The sequence below is a fragment of the Podarcis pityusensis genome, assembly GCF_964106645.2.
Source record: "Podarcis pityusensis genome assembly, chromosome: 4".
In the NCBI taxonomy this organism is placed as follows: Eukaryota; Metazoa; Chordata; class Lepidosauria; order Squamata; family Lacertidae; genus Podarcis; species Podarcis pityusensis.
In genome coordinates this window covers 66,042,837-66,061,352 of record NC_138027.1, presented here as the reverse complement: position 1 = coordinate 66,061,352, position 18,516 = coordinate 66,042,837, and the positions used below count along the sequence as shown (strand labels likewise).

Genomic DNA, 18,516 nt, shown 5'->3' with positions numbered 1-18,516 from the left:
CTAAGTCTGACTTCCAGCCATTGCTTCAACCTCACCATTGATTTTGTTCCTGGATGGTCAGCTAGTGATCAGAATTACTTTTGCACAGCTTGGGCTGGTGTGCCAGCAGTACACTTAATGGAAAAAGTAGATCTGGTCGCTATATGTGTCTTGATTACATTCTGACTGTTGCATTGTGATACACTTTATGTAAGGCCGTCTCTGAAAATTGTAGCTGGTACAGAATACCAGTCTTTTCAGACCCAGCTTTAGAGAAGTTTCTGCTTTGTTCTGCCGTACTGTAAATTTGTCCTTTTATACTATTTGTCTTTGTTTTAAGTTACAAGTAACTTAAACACTATTGCAAGTATTCTTGTTAAGTTTTGTGAAAGCAGAACCGATTTCTGTCATCTTGTATCAGAACCAGAAGTCTTAACTAACTGCCATATTCTGGATTATTGTAAAAATTGAACGTGTGTAGACTTTTCTCTGAAATGAAGTTAGATTAACATATCTGTAATATTAATAAGTCATGATGTTGTTGCATAATTAGTTTTTTAAAACTTTGCAATTATGGTAGTAATCTAGATTAACTTTTTTTAGCCTCTAATATAATTATGCTTTCACTCATAGAATATGCTTGAATTGCTAGAAGAAATGCCAAATGGAGTTACACCTGAAAAAGTAAAAAGCTATATTTATCAACTAATAAAAGCAATTCATTGGTGTCATAAAAATGATATTGTTCATAGAGGTGAGTATATCAGAAATAAGAACACGTGTCAACAAACTTAGCTTTCCTCTAATGCATATTTTTGCCTCTCTTTACCTTGTGAACCCCATTACCCTGGCCTTGGACACTGAGGTGTATTTTTTTAGGACCCATCTTATTTTCTGGGACTGTATCCCCCCCCCCCCGTATGCCCCAAAATATGTAACAGCGAGTCTCCCAACCCTCTAGAGCAGATTTTGCCAGTGCATAAATGACTGCAGGGAAGGGCGGGGGAGGAAGGTCTGTTGCAAAGTCTGTTGCATGAGCAGGCCAGCAGTATTTGATACAACCCCAAAAGTAGAATTTGTTAACATTTATTTTTCTGTATTTCAAATAAATAGTGTGAAAAATAACTAATAAATCAATTAATAATGCAGAACTAGTGAAATGCTATGATGCTGATTTTTTCCTACACATTTAATATTTCAGATATCAAGCCAGAGAATCTCTTAATAAGCCACAATGATATTTTGAAATTGTGTGACTTTGGTAAGGATTTTCATTTTTTTAAGCACACTCTTATTTTAAAAGGGTGTCTTGTTTTTATGTTCTGTATATTATGACTTTAAATTTGTAATTTGAACTATGTTTGTCTTTGTTTTGCTTCATCTGAAAAACTTTTCTTTTTAACATGTTTTGTAGGATAATTAGTTTCTACAATAAAAACAAAAATGTTTTCTCTTTTGCTAGTAATAAATAGTCCAGTTCTTTGAATGGTTTGCCAGTTAGCATTTCAGTGCAAAAACAGATGCATATACACGCATACGCACACATCCATTCACCCCACAGTAAAAGCTGGGGCATGAATGGCAGAAATTGTAGCTCCACCTGACTGGGACTCGACACCATTGAATTAAAGGAATTCTGAATATACATAGGATTGTGGCCTAATTTTGTTGCGCTGATACAGGAGAATTACTTGAGCTGCCCTGAAATGCCTAAGTGTGTGAAGATATAAGGTGGAATTCAACATCCAGCTATGGCATTCTATCTAGTATTCAGAGACATAGTGTATATGATCTTGAAGGTAGTAGGTACCATCCATGACTAATAGCCATTGGCAGCTTTAGTCTCCATGAATTGGTCTAATTATCTTTGAGAGCCATCTCCACCGCCTATGGAAGTGAGTTCCATAGTTAAACTACCCACTGTATAAAGTACTTCCCTTTCTCTGTCCTGAAAATCCCACCATCCATTGGATGTTCCTGTGTTTTTAGTACAATGGTACCTCGGGTTAAAAACACTTTGGATTATAGACTCCGCTAACCTGGAAGTAGTACCTCGGATTAAGAACTTTACCTCAGGATGAGAACAGAAATCACACGACGGCGGCACAGCGGCAGCGGGAGGCCCCATTAGCTAAAGTGGTACCTCAGGTTAAGAACTGTTTCAGGTTAAGAACGGACCTCCAGAACGAATTAAGTTTGTAACCAGAGGTACCACTGTATTATGAGAGAGAGAAAGAGAAACTGTTCTTTACCCACCATGCATGATCTTATATACCTCCACTATGCTCCCCTTAATTGACTTTTCCTAAACTAAAAAGCCCCAAATGTTGTAACTTTTCCTCACAGGGGAGTTACCTCAGACATGAAACATTTTGGTTGCTATTTTGAGAGCTCTGTCATATAAGTAATCCTGGAACAGCTACAATAGCCAATAATTGTGGTATTCTTAGCCAAAATACTCGTCAGTATTCTATTCATCATCAGACTCAGGATCTGAAGCATTGAATTTGAAAGCAAAATATATCAGTGTTTTTGAGCTTTTAGAACATTAAGGCTGTAATCCTGTACCTGAGAATAAGCTCGGTTGATAACAGTGAGACTTACTTCAGAGTAGACTTGTATAGGACCGTGCTGTTGTAAGTCTGTGTTTCTTAGCTTCTTTTGAGGAAGCGGTTTTCATTCTGTGATTCAGGAACACACACACACAAACCCAAATTCTTTGGAAATTTACCAGTTTCACAGTAAAAAGGACAGATAGGCTTTTCTGAAAGATTCCTTACAGATTTTTTTTTGCCTGTGGGAAAGATTTTCTTTTTCCACTTAGTTTCTTACTATTATTTAAGAAAGAGTCCAAAGCTAACACATAAGTGCTTTTTAGAAGTGTTTGTCTGCTATGCCTTAAATATGCTATGCTTTCACTTCCGGGGTGGCGCCATCGGCAATGGCGGACTCCCTCTGAACTGGAGGGACTAGCTCTGCGTGAAACGGGTCTTTTCCGCTACGGTGAAGTGGGGACCCTGCTAAAAATCACAGGCGGATGAAGCCTGTGACCATGGTACTCGGCGGGCACCCTTAGCGCCCCCCCAACCCGCAAAGGAACCCACTAACGGGCTCCGAAGTGAAGAGGGGGAAGTGGCGCGGTGCTGTGAGTCAACTGCTATTTCCGTGGAGCGAAGCCGCATAGCCGTTGCCGGAGAGCGCTGCCTTTTTCCTGGGACAATTTGGCTTCTAAAATAAGCACCCGTGAGTACTTAAAATTTGAACAATCGGACTTTAAATAAGGACTTGCGTGCAGAAAGAAATTGGACTTAAAAATTTACTTCAATTTGGTACTGAAACGGAAAGGTCTAAACAGGAAGTCAGCCTTCCGTTTATTTGTAGACAGAATAAAGCAAAGACAACGTAAACTAGAGCTCAGAAAATCGTCTCTAAAGGATTGGATTTCATCATTTAAAATTGTGGAACCCCCCTTCCACAGCAGGAGAAGAAGGGGGATCTTTTTCGGACTGTTTAAACCTGCAGAAGTGAGTTTAAAGTAAAGTAACTTTCCACCGTCCTGATCCTGGAGCGGGGTGTCAGGACTGACGTTTGAAGCTCATTGACCAGAGACAAACGTTTTTGACAGATAGTTAAAGGAAGAGAAACATAGTGATTCCACTGTTTCCTTTCGCATTTTAAGGAACAAATATTGACAAAATATCTCAAAAAGGATACTTTGTTGCAAGAACAAATAGAAGTTCTCCCCCTAGAGGGAGACCGTGAAACTGTAACTAATTCCAGGGAGCTTGCAGCTGTCACAGATTACAATCGTGGGAATGGATTTGTGACCTTGTAGGACAATGTATTCAGAGGCTCTGTTGTGTGCTCTCTGGAAAACAAGTGCCCTACTGGAACAGTTAAATGAGAAGATGGATTTGATGACTAATGCGGCCAGAATTTTTGAACAGGCAGTGGGAAACTATGTGGAGCCCACCCAGGAATTAGAACAGGAGTGCGTCCTGACAGAGCAGATGAGAGAAGAGGATGTTGCTGAATCTTGGGAGATGGAGGGAGCTGCGGCCTTGCAGGAGCATGAGCTTTTGGACTTGACAAATGAACTTGGAAAAAGCCAGATTTGGAAAGATAAAGTTTGGATTGGTTTGGAAATGGGGGGTTGGATAGACCCCCCTATGCAGGGATGTTTGGACTTTCCGAGTCTGGCAATGGGCCGTGAGATGTTTGGAGCTGTGGGGGCTCTCAATTTTGGAGGGATTCTGAAACATGTTTTTAAATACCACATGGAGTTGAGTCTGGACTATGGAAAAGGGGCTGATTTGCTGAAAAGGGTCAAAAACATCACCAAGCTGGAGTTCCCACGAGTGAAAGGAGAATATGAAGAAGAGCTGCGGAAGGGACATGGAAGAGATTTAAGGGCCTCGGATATAAGGTTACCAGGTTAATGCGCTAGATCGATGGGATAAAAAGGACTGACAAAACCCGGGACCAGGAGGAAGGGACACTGGAGGAAGACTCGATTATTTTTATCTCTTTTTTTTATTACCAGGATTGTTTTATAAAATTGAGGAATGTTAGAAAAATGCTGGAATGAAATTACTTGGCTCTAGTAAAAATGTTTAAAGAATTAGGTAAGAATATTATGGTTGTGAGAAGTCGGTAAAAATAAGATCTAAGTTTTAAGTTTTTAAGGTTTTCTATAAGATAAGATGAAAATAGATTAAGGTAATGTAATGACAGAATATTATGAAATATGGAAAGGATTTGCTGCGATAATTATTAACTAGGATACAAAAAAAGGGAGGAGGAGGAGGTCAAAGAAAGAAGGTAATGAAAGTTGAGGATTTGAGAATGATGGAGTTATTGTCTGTTTGCGGCGTATTTTTGTTTTTTGAATTTGTATTGTTTGATGTGGTTTGTTTTTTCTTTGTTTTTTTCCCTTTTCTGCTTTGTTGTTTCTCTGTAATTTAAAAAAATTTCAATAAATATCATTAAAAAAAATAAAATAAATATGCTATGCTTTGTACTTATAGAATGTGCAGTAGCTGCTTAGAAATGTATTGTGCAGGTGCGATTTCTTGCTAGTAAAAATGTTGAGAGAAGAGTACTAAGCATAGACTAATTGTGACAGATGCACTTGGCTATTATACTATGGTGTTTCATGCTCTAGTACATCTGCTCTGTTTTGAGACTTGCTTCCCTCCCACAAGATTAGGCTTACTCATTTGGGCAGTTATGTAGAAGTATGCAGGGTTTCACTTAGACTACTGAAATATCAAATGTATTTGCAAATGGATAAGTATCAAATAGTTCAGTTGGAAATCCATATCAGAGAAGTGGCCTCTAGCCCCATCCATAAACATGAATTCATGGTAAGAATGCCCACCTTCTACAGCAATAGGCTGTTCTGTAGGTTTGGCTTTTAAGAGAAGCAGCTCCCTTTCTAGGCAATAGTGATATACTTGCTACCAGCAGTAGAATCCTGATGGAACAAACATTCGCGTTCCTACCTAATTGGATGACCCACTTCATACATTCCATAGAAGCAACAAGAAAGAAAGCCAAATGACTTTAGCTTCCTTTCCCCACACTTCCAGGTCTGTGATGAAAGCAAGAGATGCATACTTGAATCCCAGTTTGCTGCCTCTCCCCTTCCACAGAAGGCCTGGAAAGAAGGCGGGGCGTGAACTACTAATTATATTTCTGTTTATGCTGCTTCTGGGTTAGCATACAAATGCTTTCTCTGTGGATCTGCTTTTGTGCCACATAACGTTACATTACTGTTCGTGGGATAACCTACAGGACTTGACTTAACTGGAAAAAGAACATCCTGTTGCACAAAAATTTGAAGACTGCTAATGTTGAATAACTAGTGGCAAGGTGGCTTTTATGTGGAATGCAGTAAAACTGACATGCAAATAGCTCATAATTTTTTTAAAAAAAGAGCATTTAACTTAAAATGCTAAAATTAAATGCTAAAATAAATGTATATTCACATTCAAGTCATTTTCAAATTACCTTGATACAGGCTTTGCACGGAATTTATCAGAAGGGAGCAATGCTAACTACACAGAATATGTGGCCACCAGGTGGTATCGTTCTCCTGAACTCTTGCTTGGGTAAGTAATCTATCTGTAGGTAGTGTACCATTTTGCAAATCATACCCACTAACTAGCATTTGGTTGCTAAAGTTTTAACCTTCAATAAGGAGCATATTTAATTATTATTTTCGTTGCTTATTTTCATTGGCTAGTTTCATAATCAGCACTAAATTGAAGCCTGATTTAGTACTGTAATTTCATCGTTCAGAAAAAAAAGCAAAAATGTTTTTATAGGATTGGATTCTAATGAAATCTGTTAGCCTTACATGTTTTAGGCCACAGATGGTCAACCTCTGCAGCAACTAGACTGTATGTTTTGGCATCCGTTTGGAGCCCATTCATTTGAGCATTCCATAGAGCCCAGAAATGTGTGTGTGAAGAGCCCTACCCAGCAGATATTCATGTGGCCTCCTGGTAGTCGAGCTTCTGATACCTCTGATTTATAGATTCGAAAACTGGATCAGTTTTTCTGTCACTTTCTTGGTTTTTCTTTTATGTACACATTCTCCAAGCATCTGGTCAGTTTGTGTGTCTTATTTCCTTACATATTACCACATTATGTACCAATTACCAGCATCTGAACTTCCTGCATTCCTTATCATCTTCTATTCTGGTCAGTGCTGTGAGAGTCACTATGAGACTGTCATTCACCATATGCAGTATTGGTGAAGAATGTAGCTCAGCCCTGGGAATTGTTCTGCCCCTCCCCATATTCTATTGTCTCTTACCTCTTATCATTTCTTTAAGTCTTCGTCCATCCTAGATCTGACTTTAAATGTGTCTCTGCATTTTATTTATTTATTTCATAAAATTTATACACTGCTTTGATTGTAAAAAAACAAACAAACCTCAAAATGGTTTACAAAAAGATAAAACACTAAAATCAAGGGAAAAAAATCACAACCATACTTTAAAACATACAAAAATTAAAATACTAAAAGAAATTAAAATGATCTCAACTCAATTCAGCTAGCTGCTGCTGTGGAAGGTAAATTTAACCCCTTTCTGCCTTGCTGCACTCCTGAAGAAAATCTCTTCTCTGAAGTTGCCATTTCCATCAGGGAAGAAATTCTGCATTGGTGCCAGTGTGGGTTTTCCCTTCTAAGTTTTCAAACGGGGATTTTCCTCAAGACCACAGCAGAGGAGGAAATTGTCCTTTGATACCTGCAATTCCAGTGTTCCCATTTTTATTTGCACATAAAAAGACGTGTTAAATGGAAAGGTGCATTTAACATCAGCCTGTGTTTCTGCTTAAAGGCTGTTCAACTCAAGAAAAAAATGGTCTGGGCAATAATTATTGTGAAATGAATGATGAGTGGGGCCCAGAAAATCCCATTCTCCCCCCCCCCCAAATTAAAATTTCTGGGTAAGGTAATGCAGCTCTTGAATAAATTTTAAATTCATTTGAATACAATTTAAATGACACATATAGTATACGTATGCTGCAGTATATATTAAAATACTTCAAATTTCACTATTTCTTGAGTTACGTGCTTCCAAAGTGTGACTTTATTTTAATATGGATAAAGAAATAATTTTAGATGCTCCAGGTATAGCCCACACATCTTTCTCTCTTTGTGGTTATGATTATAATTAATATGGGTCATTTTTTGCACTTTAGCTGTTTTATATATTTTTTTCTGAGTGTTGAAAACATTAGAGTTTTGAATTCCTTATATGCTACAGTGCCATTTTAATAAGCCTGAAAGAGAGCAGGGAAACCTGACAAATAGCTAATTATACTACCAAATATTTTATGACTTTTTCCCATGGTAATAACCTATAATTTCCCTTGACTTACAAGAATTGTAAAGCTTTTACTAGCATGACTATGAAGAGCTTCCTCTCTCTCTTACATTCCTGTTCATTCTTAAAATAATTTGTATTTTAATTATTTTTAAATAGCTTTTATGGTTGCATTTTAGTTGTTGTATTTGTTTTGTGAGTTCACAGTATTATTGAAAACCTTTGTTACTGGGTAGTAATACAAACTTAATAATAAGAGATAGCTTATTCCACTGCTGTTTGAACAGAACGTCTGTTCAGATATTATCCTTAGAGGGGTGTTCTCGGGAGTTGCTTGCTGTAGCTTCAATTTTAACATTTCTATCAGCAGGAGTAACTTCTTGGATTTGGTGCATATTTTGATGCGCTTTGCAGACTGTAGTGGGGAGAGCAGAGCAAACCAAGACTAGTCCTGATTTGGCCTTTATACACCAATATTTATGTGTGGTAAATGTGAAGAAAGCAACTGAAAATAAGCTTTCAGCAGCAGGGGACTAGTGTACTGCAGTATAAGGGGAAAGAGGTATACCCATCAACTGTTGGTGTTGATGTAAATTTGGGGTTTATTTTTTGCAATCGAAAAGAGTGGTTATTTTTAAATGTTTTTTCCCATTGAAGTAGAAAGCAGCAGTTACTTGTAGTTGGTTAGAAGGACAGAGGGACAACCAAGGTCAGATAAACATGGGCAGTGGAAGAACACTGTTGACTTTTCAAACACATAATGTGAAAGTAAAATAGTTACAGGTAGCAATAGTAGTTACAGACAGCCATGCCTTAAAACAGAATTATTCCAAGCACAGAGGAAACACTGGCCATGGATTGTTATATACCAGATTTTCACCTTTTGAAATATAGCAACCCTGTTAATGTAAGCTCCTGCCAGGTAATCACATAGTTTGCTCAGATAAAACTCAAGTATTTTGTCTCTTGGCTGTTTCTCATTTATGAGATCTACATACTGTTTGCAATTCTGGCAGCAGTAAATTGAACATATGCACATGCATATTCAGTTTAAACATGAGTCTCTTTTGTATCATTTAAACAATATTTGCTAGGAAGACATTATGGGCATTCAGGTTTTTATTGTGTGGAATGTACCCATGAGAGTACATTATGCTTTGGTCTTGCTTGCAAGCTTCCCATGTGCATCTAGTTGGCCACTGTGAGAACAGGATGCTGAACTAGATGGACGAGTGGCCTGATTCAGCAAGGCTGTTATTATGTTCTTATTATCCAGTGCTTTTTTCTGGGGGTACACAGGGGTATGCATACCCCTAAACGTTTTGTGAATCTTTGTATTTTTTTCATTTACTGTATTTATTTTTCCCAATTTGAACTATAAAATGGTGATTTTCTTGCATCAAAATGAGAGTACCCCTAAACATTTTTTTTTTAAAAGAAAAAAAGCACAGTTATTACCCATAGAAAATGGAAGGAGAGAGCAGAAAGGCTTTCCTCTGCCACCTTGATTCTCCTAAAAACACCATCTTACTTTATCCTAAAAACATTATCTTACTTTCCGGATATGTAAGGCTTGATGCAGTACCTTTCTGCTAAGGTTGCTGCTTATAGTTAAGAAACTGGAAGTATAGAGTAGGAATAAATGGACAGTTCTCCCAGTGTATGAATGTAGAAAGTAGAGTCCCGCAAGGATCAGTTCTGGGACCTGTGCTTTTTAACTTGTTCATTAGGAGTTAGGAGTGTGTTGTGAGGTTGTGAAGTTTGGTGACGATACCAAATTGCTCGAGGTAGTTAAAACGAAAAGATTGTGAGAAGCGCCAAAAGAATATCTCCAAACTGGGAGATAGGAAATAAATGAATGGGAGATAAGATGAAAAAATGCAATCTGGTGTGAGTTTGTGGAACAAAAAACACCAAATCTCACATATATGCTAATGAAGTCTGAATTGACAGAGACTGGCTGAAAAAATGGACCTTAGAGTCATTGTTGATGAAGATACTGCTTCTGCGGTAGTAACAACAGCTGCGGCACCCTTCTTGGAGGCCAGATCTGCTGCCTCCTTAGCAGCAGCACCCCCAAGTCACATCTACAGAGGCCTTTTGGTGAATAGGAGGCGCTGCTGGTCTCCTCCCAGCCTTGTTCCCAATGAAGATATTTCTTTTCCCCTTGTTCCTGATGCAGATCTTCACTCACCCCTTCTTCTTTGGCGGGTGTTGTGTGTGTGCTATTTTGTGGTTAGCCTCAGGTGCCAAAATGCCTTTGCCTGCCTGGCCCGGATGCCTCTGAATACAGTCATACCTCGGGATTTATACGCTTCAGGTTGAGCATTTTCAGGTTGCGCTCCATGGTGACCTGGAAGTAATGGAACATGTTACTTCCAGGTTTCGCCGCTCGTGTATGTGCAGACACTCAAAATGATGTCACGTGCATGCGCAGAAGCAGCATTTGCATCCGGAGGTACCACTGTACTCATGGCTGGGAATCATAAGTTGGGAGAGTGCTGTTGCACTCTGGTCCTGCTAGCAGGCTTCTCAAAGGGATCTGATTGGCCACTGTGGAAACAGAATTCTGGGCGAGATGGGTCTTTGGTCTAATCAACTAGGGTTCTTAAAAGGAAATGTTAGATTTTTTAAAAATGATTTTATTTTAAATACATTTTTGAAGAGTTTATTGCTGTTTAAAATATCATTATTGGGTTCTTTTAGCTTAATTAATGGAATAGATGTGACTAACATCCTGACCTTCATGTTCAGTGTACCAAAGACATTTTGTTCAGTTCAGCTGTAAGATCAACAAGAGCATTAGTAATTCTGATTTGGGGGGGGGGGGGGGGATATTTTTTTGAGTGAATTCCTATAAAAAGGCTGGTTTTGTCAAATTCAAAACCAGTTTTTCAATGGAAGCATGTACAATTACTATATTTTCCTCTGTATATTACCTTAACTATTGGTGCTCTAAGGAAAAGCCATCTATTGCAGCGAAAGGTGGAGGAGTGAGCAGAGAGCTTTTTTCTCTAAAGGATGAGAGACCCCTGATACTGAATTTCTTCCTAGATACAATACAGGGGGGAACCCTAAAACATTGATTTGTTAAATTTAATATGTGTATTAGTGTGCAAAGTAGCAATAACATCCATGTGTTTTCTTTTCAGAGCCCCATATGGCAAGTCTGTAGATATGTGGTCAGTAGGCTGTATTCTTGGGGAACTTAGTGACGGACAGCCCTTGTTTCCTGGCGAAAGTGAAATTGACCAACTTTTTACAATTCAGAAGGTGCTAGGACCACTCCCTGCAGAACAAATGAAGCTTTTCTACAGCAATCCCCGTTTCCATGGGCTGCGGGTAATGCTTAAATTAAGTTTTTCATCCATGTTTCCAGGTGGTGAATTGTTTGGACAATATCTGTGTACCAAAATAATCGCCCTGTTCAATAAATATTTTTGTAATGAGGTAGATATTTATATATGTGTTTCCATTTCTGTTTTTCACTACTAACACAAGTGTGTAATTATGATTCGTTAACATAGGTCCCTATGCACAAGGTTTAGTCGGTGGTTGGGGAAGAGAGATTTCCTAGTATTCTGGTCACAGCAAATTTGAAATTTACAGTTTGGAAGGATAGATAGTCCATACTATATAGCGAATTAAATATGTATATTTCACAGATAAAATATGTATGTTTCACATTTAAAATAATTAATTTAACATAAATAAATGATATTTATTTCATTTTTTTAAAAACAAATGGATAAATATTGCTTGTTCTACACTGTGTAAGAGTTTCCAGAAGTGTCAACACAGCAAGTCAAAACAAATTTTAACCTGTTAGCCTCTGTTACCAGATTAGAAAGAATATAACTTTTGAGCAGAACAGGACAGGTGCCATTGGCAAAATTCAGCTTACCAAGGGTTCTTTCTGGAGATTAATAACAAGAGATGGCAGCATAAGCAGTGTTTTATCTTTGGCTGGGGGCAATCACTCCTTTACAAAAAGCTCATTATATTTATGATGTTTAGGGAAGTTTTTAATGTTTGACATTTTATTGTGCTCTGTTGGGAGCCGCCCAGAGTATAAACCCGGCCAGATGTGCGGAGTATAAAAAATAAATTGTTATTATTATTTATATTTGATGCAGCTTGTTTTACCATCTTCCATATAATAAAAAGTTCCATCCTCAGAAAGATTTTATCTGAATAGCCAGAAGAGCCCATCTGTTGGGAAAATCTTTTAAGATATTCTAAGACTTCACTGCATATTTAAAACGTTAAAATAATCTGCAGTAGCATAGCAACTTGGGTCTGCTCTGAGTATGACTAATGTTGAACATCATCCTCTTAGTTAGGCAACTTGTAAAATTAATTGCAATTAAGTAGATACTAAGTTCCAGTAGTTCCTGTAATTTAAATGAAGAGTGCAGTAAGAGATCAAGCTTTTCACCCTTTGAAGTTTTGTGAAACCCTGCTATTTGAGATATATGATGACTCCCTTTCCAGTATGTCTTCTTACAACAGCTCTCCTTCAGTTTTTAACATTATTAATCGAGGGAGACAAGCAGTCTGGAATGTTGTATGGTAGTGCTGAAAAGTTATGTAATTAAAGCTATACTTGGGAAGAACTCTCACTATTAAGCTCTCAAACCATTTATATGGCCTACTTTTGGATCTAGTAGTTTGCCAAAGGATATTGCACATGCAAGACATCTTCCAGAGCAAGAAAATTAGCAGTTTGTAAACTCTGGTGGATCAAACAGAACCAAATATAATATCTGCTAGGAGCTGCCTCCCCCCCCCCGCTTGCATTGCTCCCCACCCCTGCTCTTCTCCCCACCCCTCACCTAAACCCCCATCCCCTCACTGCTCCTTCAGCACCCCCAACCAACCCCCACATCCCCTTTAAATTTCTACTCCCACCTACCTGCTGCCCCACCTGCTCCCCCACCCTGCCTACTTTCTACACCGCCACCTTGCTGCCAGCGTCCATCCCCTAAGAGCTCCCCCCGCTGAATTCCCTCACAGCTCACTCCAGTCCCAAGATCACATTTCCGCCACTTCTTACAGAGGAGAGGCAAACAAACAAACAAACAAACAAACAAACAAACAAACAAACAAACAAACAGGAAAAGGTGTTTCACCTCATGCCACCACCAACAGAAGGAAGCATATATTTAATATTGCACACTTCCTTCTGGTAGCGATGGTCGAAGGGGAGAAAGACTCTCCTTGGCGGCGGCAGCCATGACAATAACAAGGAGCAAATGAAGGCCTGCTTGGGCAGCCTGCTCACTGACTCTTCTGGACCACCTACTCTGGACCAGTTACAGATGGGTAGCCGTGTTGGTCTGCCATAGTCGAAATAAAAAAATTCCTTCCTGTAGCACCTTAAAGACCAACTAAGTTAGTTCTTGGTATAAGCTTTTCGCATGCACACGAAAGCTTATACCAAGAACTAACTTAGTTGGTCTTTAAGGTGCTACAGGAAGGAATTTTTTTATTTCGACTACTCTGGACCAGTTGCTCAGCTGGGCCACCTGTTCACTCAGACCCCGGACTTCCTTTGCCCTCTTGTGCATGCCTTTTAATGAGTGGGCACACAGGTGGCAATGACAGCGATAACAACGCCTGCCTGAACTTCCAGTTGGCCCACTTATTTGCCTACTCTGCTGGCTTGCTCACTTGCACTTCCCACTGTTGTCATGCTGCACTTCACTTGGCCGCCTAGTGGTGGCCACACAAACTTGCGGCATGATGATTTTTTTCTTACAAAAATATTATATAGAAAGCAAAGTACACGTGGAAACTTACCATTGACATATTGTCTTTGTTCAGTTCTTAACAACAACAACAACAACAACAACAAATTAAAACTGCAAATAGTGCCCTGAAACTTTACAACCTTTAGTGGAATATTTTACCTATGTCCAAACTGCATTTTATAGCATTTTGTAGTTGACTACGTAGCTACTGTGTGATTTTTCAAGAGCTACACTACACTACACTACACTACACTACACTACACTACGCTACACTTTGCAGAAGCTTTAAAGCATGGCCAGATGATCCGGTGCTAAATTTCGCTGCCCTAGAACTGCCGCAGTGCCTCTGCAGCACAAGAGTGTTACACAGAACCCCTTTTCAGTTCACTGTGTGACGTGATGATGCCATTAGCCTTCCTACACTATCTGAAGTGCTGTCAAATTGCTGCAACCTAGTGCTGGCAAGGAAGTATAGCAAGCTCTTTTGTGCTTAGTTCTAACAGCAAGTGGACACGACTATTCAACTATGCTATGCTTGAACTGAAAAACATCATCCGGCCCTTGGCATATATGTGGAAGTTTCCTTTTCACATCTGTATTTCAGTTATTCACATTTAATTAAACACATCTGCAGATAAAGGATACTTTGAAACTAATTCTAATTTCATTAGTTTAGACCTTTCTTTAATAATTACCAGTCTCTCATAATTACGTCTTTGGAAATCTGTATTTTAGGAGGGCACCAAGGCACGGCATGGGAGTTCATGGCCTGCATTTCTCAATATTGTTTATGTTAATTGCAGCTTGGGTGGAACCTGTAGCGGTTGCTTCTCGGGGCGGGGGGTGGGAGCGTGGAGGCAGTCTTATGGTACCTGTATATTTTTTCACACTTTTGCAGTTTTGGGGGAATTTTAATTGGAAAAAATAGGGGCATTAACCCATCTTTTCCTTCCCCTCCAGCACAATAGTCCTGGTCTGACTTACTCCCTTTTCTATTCCTCCCTGACTGCACAAGTGCTATTAATCTTTTTCAAAACATAAGAGTGCATTTAGTATGACCTTAATAAGGTGATTATCTTTGTGTTTTTCTAATGTGTGTGATTATTTCAAGAGGCCAATCTGTATTTAAGCTATCTATGCTATTGTATGTTGTCCCAGGTATTTTAGGCAGCATATACCACAAACAGTGTTTTGATGACTTTTGTAAATGTGCCTTCCTAATGTATGGAAATTATTTTTATACAGTTTCCTGCAGTTAACCATCCACAGTCTTTAGAAAGGAGATATTTAGGAATCTTAAGTGGTGTTTTACTTGACCTTATGAAGGTAAGAATATTGCTATTCTATGTATTATTGTTTCTATGTTCCACTGCTGTTCTGATGTTAATAGTAAATCTGTGTGATGCTGATTTCTTTTTCAAATCAGCTTCAAATATTTGAAACAGTACCAGGGATACTTCAGGGGAATTATGCCTTTTGTTGAGTATTACTCTATTTTTAAAAAATAGAAAATTGTATTTTTCATTCATTATTTTTGTCTGTGAAAGCCATGTAATTCTACTATTTACCACAATGTAGACCTCTTTTCAGGTGATACAAAAAACTGAATTTAGTCCACATTAATATAAATAATGTGTTAACACGTTAGCAATAGAGATAATGGTGTTTATTTCAGTAAGTGCCTTCTCCAGCTTATTAAAATAAATGAATAACCAGAGGAACAAAATGATTTTGTGAAACTTAAGTTTTTTAGGAGCCAGATAGAAAATAAAATATATTTCCTACCTTCTACAGCAACCCAACTGCTTGTTATCAGGCCCAAATGTTATAGGTTCCAGTGGCTACTGGGCCCCAGGGTTATTCATGCTGAATACATCTACATCAGTTTGTAGCATGAGTTTTTCACAATAGTTATAGCACTTAGAATCAATGTTTTAAATACAAGATAGAGGAAAAATAGGCAAATAGTTTAAAATAGTTTTCAGTTGCACAAAATACTTCTTAGAAATTGCGGTGTTTAAATATTAATTGGCCAAATACTTTTTGCTTCCAAATGGTATACAACTCAGCTTTATTACTTAAACCCAAATTTCTGTTCAAAAGAACTTACTGAAACTGGATCCAGCTGACAGATACTTAACAGAGCAGTGTCTGAACCACCCAGCATTTCAAACTCAGAGGCTCTTGGATCGTTCACCTTCACGGTCAACTAAAAGAAAACCTTACCATGGAGATAGTAACACCTTATCCAACAGGTAAGTGCAAACCATCTCTGCCACCAGGATATTGGGATATTGATGCCCTAGCAATTCACATGTCCACGGGACTTAATGGAAACTGTTGCCTGTTAACTGGGCACAGTGACTCATGTGAAGAGTACCTTCTGTGTTGATGACAGTTGCTGTTCCATTTGTGTCTTTGAGCCTCCTATACCTGAATCATATCAGGAGTGAACAAAGTACTCTTCATTGCTTCTTTGTTCATTTTGATTCTGTGCATCTTTTACTTTTAAAAACTTGATCTTGTGGGTTCTCCTTTAATTGTTCTAACTTACTAGGCACTTGGAACAAACAAGTTAGCCATCTCAGTGCCAACAATCTCCAGTCCATGCTGTATGTAAGCAAATCTTAAACACCAAGTTTACTGAAGCAACTGGTGTTTAAAGGTAGAAATTAACATGTGTTTTCTCTGTGTTTTATAATATAGAACTCAAGCTAGCAAAAGTACTGCTGTACAGTCTCATCACAGATCAAACAGCAAAGATATACAGAATATAGGAGTTGGATTGCAGAGAGAAGAAGTTCTTCCATCAAATGAAAGCTTTCTAAATGGAAATATGCCTGTTGCTTCACATAGCCCAATGCTTTCAAAAAAGCCAACTAACGCTCCTGGATCTGGAAGCAAGGATCTAGCTAATAACAACATCCCACACCTCCTCAGTCCAAAAGAAGCAAAGACAAAAACTGAATTTGATTTTAATTCGGATCCTAAAGCATCTGATGGTCCAGGTACAAAATACTTGAAGTCAAATTCCAGATCTCAGCACAACCGTCACTCATTTATGGAGAGTTCTCAGAGCAAAACTGGCACGCTGCAACCAGGCGAAAGGCATAGCCGTCACAGTTACATTGATACTATTCCTCAGTCTTCAAAGAGTCCCTCATATCGAACAAAGTCAAAAAGTCATGGGGCTCTGACAGATTCCAAATCTGTGGGTAATCTTTCCGAGGCCAGGGTTCAAGTTGCAGAACCAAACAACAGTAGGTATTTTCCATCCAGCTGCTTGGACTTGAACTCTCCTACCACACCAACACCTCCACGCCATGCTGACAACAGGACTTTGCTGAGTCCTTCTGCAAGAAATAACAGAAGTGACGGTACGCTTGAATCGCGAAGACCATCTACAAGACATTCCAAAACTATGGAGGAGCTGAAATTGCCAGATCACATGGATGGAAGCCATTCACACTCTTTATCTGCTCCCCATGAATCTTTTTCTTACGGTTTAGGTTATACAAGTCCCTTTTCTTCACAGCAGCGCCCTCATAGACATTCTATGTATGTGAGCCGGGACAGAGTGAGGACCAAGGGCTCAGAGGGTGGCTTAAGCGTAGGGCAAGGGATGGCAGCCAGAGCAAACAGCCTGCAACTATTATCTCCACAGGTGCAGCATAAGTCACTCACAAGATCTGTTGGCTCCTCCCGTGAAGACTGTACAGAAGACACCAGTAGGGTTAGTTTGAATTTTGACTGTTGGAGAGATTCCTCTTCCCCATTTTGTATGTCTGTCATGAGTGAGCATATAACTAAATTGTTAAATGTAGGAATTACTTTTACCCTACCCTGGGAACACCCACTTTGATATCCATTTAGAACTTTTACTTTATTATAAAAATAGGTGAAACCTGTTAAATGCTTGAAATTATTTATTACATTTATATCCCAGCCTTCTTCGAAGGAGCTCAAGGTGATGTGCATTGTTCTCCGTAGCCTTCACAATCCTGAATGTTGCATGTGTCATAAGGCTATTACTTTGTGTTGATAATAGTTTTACCCAGATTTTTGAATACATTTTTTAAAATAATAGTTTTGAGCAGTAGTTGATCTTTGGATAAGTACAGGCAGATTTTAGATAGGAGAAATTCAAATAAATTATTGGTATTTCTTCACCTTTCCTTTGAAGAGCAAACAACTAGGCTACACCTAGCATAGGTTAAAACAGCCCATGAAAACATGCCATATGTCAGGCATGGGGAACCTATGGCCCAACAAGGGTCCTAATTTGGCCTACAAGGCTGTTTTTCAGGTGTGGCCACAACTCCAAAGGAACATTCGGGAAAGTTAGTGCACTCATTGTACATCTGCAAGCAAGACAGCAGCCTTTAATTTTTTTTGCCGTATACAAACTGACTGGGAAGAGCTCCACTTGAAGCCAGGGATGCAAAAGATCTTCCAAGCTGTGCCTGCAAAGGAAGAAATGAAATGATTGGGTGTGCTCTTGATTCTTTACATTAAGGTTTAGTCACTTGATGTCATGGTGACATCAGGCGACTGACAGGTCAAAGTAGCCAATGGGGTAGGGGAGCTGAGGGTTCTACTTACAGGCCAGGTTCTGTTCCTCACTCCTGCCATTGGCACTTGTACTTAAAGAAAGGATAGAACTTCCACAGGTTTTTAAAAATGAGAGACAAACAGCAGGGAAGAGCACTTGGAAACAGGTTCACTAGCTGATACCTTGGTATTAACTAGCAGGGATGCTCTTACATAGTCATTGGTCTGGGAGTTGCAATATGCTGGAGAGGTAGCAGGAAGAGGAGAAAACAGGAAGGAAGGTGAAGCGAAGGAGTCTAGATGATGGGAGCAGTGGGAGGTTTTCTAATGTTTTGGAAAAATTGGTCTAGCTAGAGGAAGCACTCCTAAAATAAAATCTTAAATCTGTAATT

The 18,516-nt window shown here is 39.0% G+C and overlaps 1 protein-coding gene across 4 annotated transcripts in view; it reads left to right on the top strand.

The window, feature by feature from the left end:
- The window catches only part of CDKL5 (cyclin dependent kinase like 5), a 68,758-nt gene that overhangs the window by 30,092 nt on the left and 20,150 nt on the right, over nt 1–18,516 (top strand). For all 4 annotated transcript variants that reach the window (XM_081001592.1, XM_081001593.1, XM_081001591.1 and 1 more), the window contains exons 6-12: nt 613–733; nt 1,181–1,240; nt 6,002–6,092; nt 10,973–11,162; nt 14,819–14,899; nt 15,677–15,828; nt 16,280–17,306. In XM_081001592.1, coding sequence (XP_080857718.1) covers nt 613–733; nt 1,181–1,240; nt 6,002–6,092; nt 10,973–11,162; nt 14,819–14,899; nt 15,677–15,828; nt 16,280–17,306 — 1,722 coding nt within the window. The remainder of the gene's footprint in view (nt 1–612; nt 734–1,180; nt 1,241–6,001; nt 6,093–10,972; nt 11,163–14,818; nt 14,900–15,676; nt 15,829–16,279; nt 17,307–18,516) is intronic.